This window comes from Vitis vinifera, chromosome 6 (genome assembly GCF_030704535.1).
Source record: "Vitis vinifera cultivar Pinot Noir 40024 chromosome 6, ASM3070453v1".
Taxonomy (NCBI): domain Eukaryota; kingdom Viridiplantae; phylum Streptophyta; class Magnoliopsida; order Vitales; family Vitaceae; genus Vitis; species Vitis vinifera.
Window position 1 is genome coordinate 21,149,351 of NC_081810.1, and position 5,400 is coordinate 21,154,750.

The 5,400-nt window shown below is 35.5% G+C and overlaps 1 protein-coding gene across 1 annotated transcript; it reads left to right on the plus strand.

Annotated features, from left to right (window-relative positions):
• The first annotated feature begins 1,113 nt into the window (after window positions 1-1,113).
• Window positions 1,114-3,326, plus strand: LOC100244770 (protein NUCLEAR FUSION DEFECTIVE 4). Its single transcript, XM_019220316.2, has one exon. It carries the CDS (start codon window positions 1,123-1,125, stop codon window positions 3,133-3,135), a length of 2,013 nt encoding a protein of 670 aa, XP_019075861.1. The 5' UTR covers window positions 1,114-1,122; the 3' UTR covers window positions 3,136-3,326.
• The last annotated feature ends 2,074 nt before the right edge of the window (window positions 3,327-5,400 follow it).

Sequence of the window (5,400 nt, forward strand, 5' to 3'; positions counted from 1 at the left end):
TGCCTCCACTTTGATCCCTCCCATGGTTTTTGGCCCATGTTTTTTGGCCAACACTTATATTGCTAAACCATATATGCCACCACTTAAATTCGTCAAACACTGGATGAATGAGTAGTATATTTCAAGGGTGGTGGAGGCCCTGGAGGGCATCGATAGAGGGAATAGCATTGAAGTGGGTGCTGGAGAGTGTGAAAGAGATTGCCATTTATGTTGGCGCATCCCCTATCATTCATGTCACCACAGAGGCGGGCTGCTAGCTACATGACACCACATTTTTTATCCTTGTTCCTCATCTTTCTAATGGGTCTGGTGATGAATCGGATATAACTAATTTATTACTTTTTGACAAGGAAAAGATAAACTATTTATTATTTCATTTTTAGTATATTTAGAAATCATGGAATGGCTCCATTTTTTGTTAATTTAAATGGATTATGGAAAAAAATTAAATAATTGTCAAAAAAATTGTTCATTAATTTTCACATATTTGGATGATAAGGAATGAGTCAAGCAGTGGATAATGGATTGAATTATGTTCTTCTTAAATTAGTGGATTTCTAACTAAAATAGATGGGTAGGATTCTAATGCGAATGGATTAGGACGCAGCCCAAATATTTCAAAACAGCCAATTATTATTTAAAAGGTACATTTGATTATAAGGAAATACATTCCAAAATCTCATAAGTAACTTCCAATTTTTAGAAATATTAAATATGATCTTATTTGGATAAATATCCTTCTCCTTGTTTTTTTAATGGAAATAAATAAAAAAGATTAAAAAAAATGGATGTAAAAGTTTTGATATATGTATGTGTGTGAGATAATCCTTGTTAATTTAAAATTGGTATATAATTTTATTTAGTCCATATATATAAAAATTTAAGATTATTGTGGTTTTTTAAACACGACAAAATCACCTGTATTTATAAATATTCTACTTTATAATCTTCTTTCATACAAAAAAAATAGAATCATCGACGTGAGCTTTTAATCTTTTAAGCTTTATAAGGTGTGATTGGGTAGTGGAAAGGGAAAGAAAATCTCCGCACAATCATTCTTCCTGTTACATATCACAAGTCACACCTACTCTCCCTAGCTTTAACCCGGCTTGTTTTGGGCCCATGCTTCTTACCTTTGACTCTATAATTATCCAAACTTCATCTGGTTTTCACTTTAACTGTTTCCCTGAGTTCCTCACTCCCTACCACCTGCCAAACCTAATCTTTTATATACAGGTACATAATTTTCCATTTCATTACCGACACATTAAATCGGTCCAAGCAAACCTTTGGATTCTTTCCCCTACGCTGATCTTTCTCTTCTCTTCCAAAATCCAGGCAAAGAGTACTTCAATTGAGAGCGGAAACATGGGTGGGGCAGGAGAGAGCAGTACTGGTGGGTGTGGAAGCGGAGAGGTGGGCCGATTTGCAGTTCATGTGATTAGAGGGCGGTGGTTCTCGGTTTACGCCTCCTTCCTGATCATGGTGGGAGCCGGAGCAACTTATCTTTTCGGAATCTATTCAAAAGAAATAAAGTCTTCCATGGGGTACGACCAGTCTACCTTAAATCTCATAGGATTCTTCAAAGATCTGGGTGCAAACGTGGGTGTCCCGGCAGGGCTTATTGCTGAGGTAACGCCCACATGGTTCGTCCTCTTGGTCGGCTCTGCACTGAATTTTTCGGGCTTCTTCATGATATGGCTGGCTGTGACGGGCCAAATAGCCAAGCCAAAGGTTTGGCAGATATGTGCCTACATCTGCGTTGGGGCCAATTCTCAGAACTTTGCAAATACAGGGGCCCTCGTCACCTCTGTCAAGAACTTCCCGGAGAGCCGGGGGGTCATGTTAGGCCTCTTGAAGGGCTTTGTGGGGCTCAGTGGTGCCATCATGACTCAAATATACTTTGCTGTCTATGGCAATGATTCAAAATCTCTCATTCTCCTCATCGGATGGTTCCCTGCGGCGATATCGGTAGTGTTTGTGTTCACAATCCGAACCATGAAGGTGGTTCGGCAGCCGAATGAGCTCAGAGTATTTTACCATTTCCTCTATGTATCGGTTGCACTGGCAGTGTTCCTCATGGTTATGACTATTCTTGAGAAACAGTTGGCTTTCCCCCGTGCTGCCTATGCCGGAAGCGTCACCGTCGTTTGTGCCTTGCTCTTTCTCCCTCTTGTCATCGCCATTAGACAAGAATTTGCCCCCTGGAACCAGCAGAAACAGCAGGACGATTCTCCCTCTGAGATTACCATCGAGAAGCCACAAGCAGTGGAATCGAAACTGGTGGCTTTGCCGCCAACCTCATCACCAAATCGAGAGGGCAAATCCAATTCCCCATCATGTTTCACTACCATTTTCCAGAAACCACCTAGAGGAGAAGACTACACCATCTTACAAGCCCTCCTAAGCATTGACATGTCCATCCTGTTCCTTGCAACTCTGTTCGGATTGGGGTCAAGTTTAACTGCCATTGACAACTTGGGTCAAATCGGAGAGTCCCTTGGCTACCCAACTAAAACCATAAGCTCCTTTGTGTCACTGGTAAGCATATGGAACTTCTTTGGGAGAGTCTTCGCCGGCTTTCTCTCGGAAGCTCTAGTAGCAAAATGGAAATTCCCTCGGACCCTTATGCTAACCTTAGTCCTTCTCCTGCTATGCGTTGGCCACCTCATGATCGCCTTCCCTATCTCCGGCTCAGTCTACGTAGCATCAGTGATCCTAGGATTCTCATTCGGAGCCCAATTGACTCTGCTTTTCACCATCATTTCCGAGCTCTTTGGCCTAAAGTACTACTCTACATTGTTCAATTGTGGACAACTGGCGTCTCCCCTTGGGACATATGTACTCAATGTGAAGATCACTGGAATGTTTTACGATAATGAGGCCCTGAAGGAGCTGGCAAAAAAGGGTATGACTAGATTATCTGTGAATGAACTGACTTGCCTTGGGGTCCGATGTTATAGGAAATCCTTTATAATTTTGGCTGCCGGCACTTTTTTTGGAGCCCTTGTTTCACTGATTTTGGTGATTAGAACCCGACAATTTTACAAAGGGGACATATACAAGAAGTTCAAAGAGGAAACGAAGCCCTCCGAAATCAATATGGCTTCGGCCTCCACCGTCGATGGGCGATGAAACCAGGACAAGTGTTCAGTTGGAAAGTACTTTTATTATTACTTCAGTTAGTTATTCTCCAAGCACTTTTCTTAGTACTTTTATTATTACTTCAGTTAGTTATTCTACAAGCACTTTTCTTATTTTCAAAAGTTGAAACTATTGTCAATTGTATTTTAGAAAATATTAAAGTCCTCAAACTTTACCTTTTATTTTGTTTTGTTTTTAAATTGTCCCTTCTTATTGATTTGGTGCTCACATTTCCTTCTTGGTGGAAACGACTAAACGAGTGCATTAAAGGGGGATAATACTTCCAAAATGGATATCAAATTTGCAGCTCAAGAGTATTTGAATCACGGGACGGATGGAGTCACATTTTGTTGGTCCTTATTCTCTGAATGGAATACTGAACATTTCATCCGAGAAGGACAAAGAGATCACGGGGAGCTTGGCCGCTGCCTGCCTGCCTCCGCTTGGCCCCCCTATCACATGTTTACAAGGAAAGCTAATGACCACAAAAGTTGATTCCCTCACACAACCATCCAATTGATTTTCAAAATTTGATGACTTATAATTAATAGATGAATTAATTTATGCCATAGACTAATAAAATAAAGGGAGAATTATCTTTTGGGGTAGATGGACCCCCAAATTAACAAAAAGTTCATATAACTCTTCAAATTAAGTTGAAGGATATGAAATAGTAATGGACAAATATACCCTTTAAGAACACATATAAAATATTTTATAAAATTAAGTTAAATAATTTTTTTTCAATAATTTTTTTTTTCAAAAATATTAAATTAAAATTTTTTTTTTCAAAAATATTAAATTAAAATTTTTTTTTTCAAAAATATTAAATTAAATTAAAGTATTTAAAAAAAATTAAATTAAATATTTTTTTTAAATATTAAATTAAATAAATTTATTTTTAAAAAATATTAAATTAAATAAAAGTATTTTAAAAAATATTAAATTACATAAAAGTATTTTTAAAAAATATTAAATTAAATAAAAGTATTTTTCAAAAATATTTTTTTTTTCTCAAAATCAACAAAGGGCATTTTTGGAAATATTGAAGGATGATATCCTTCAACTCAATTTTCATACTTTCATTAGGTATTGGGTTCAATTTGAAGAGTTATATGGACCTTTTGTTAATTTGAGGGCTCATCTACCCCCAAAACATAATTCTTCCTAAAATAAATTAAGAATTATGATATTTTATAATTAACCCATCAGTCAATAATCAAGTATTTATTAATTAAAAAATTATATGCATGTGACCAATGAAATTTTATTAACTCTTATTAATAGTATTGCTGCATTTAAAGTGTGTATTGGTTAAACATGGTGACCTGGGTACAATGGAAGTGCATTCTACTTTCTTGATTAATATAACTAACATATTTATGAAAAAAATTAAAAATTATACTAAAGCTGCGCTTGATTGCCAAAAAAATTGAAGGAAAGGAAATATGGAGCAAAAAACAATAAAAAGAAAAAATAAGAAAAATAAACACAAATTTAAAGTTAATAAATTACTTTTATATATTTTTCAAAATCTTTTAATTTATTTTCATTTATTATATATAAATTAAATAATTTTAAAATATATAAATTTTTATATAATTTTTTAAATATATTTTTATCTTTCCTTAAAATTTTTCAAGAACCAAACATCAATTAAATAAAACTAACAAGGTTGGTGGACCAACAAACTTAGTGTTGGTTATTAAACTCTTGTGGAACACTAGTTGAACTTTTCAATTTTGATAGTGCATTTAAGGGCAAAAGGACTATTTCATTAGAAATTTTATGTGACTCAAACAAATAACCATGAAAACAAATTTATTTTCAAAAGGTTGTTTTTACTCACCAATCTTTTCATTGCAATAAACAATATATGTGGGCGCTTGCTAGGAGTCAATAATTTCCATGATTAAGTAGTCATATCAACACATGCCAAAATATTGAAATTGGTGGTTGATAGTGTGAAAGAGTGATTTATGTGGGCGCTTGCTATCATAAAACGCAGGCGTACTAGCAACATCGCGACTCTTATCTTGAGATAATTGGACGGTGTCTTCCCCTTTTTGTGCATGACTATTACCTTTTTCTTATCTCCTTCCACAAAGTCCTCCTTTTGGTAGGAAAGAAAGATGAAAATTCTTCCACAAACTCTCCTAGAATAAAGAGACGTGTATACACTCACCTATCTTTATTTGAATCATCATTCTTCACAGTACTCCGTGATTTGTGTCTCAAGCTAGGATATCCTATACT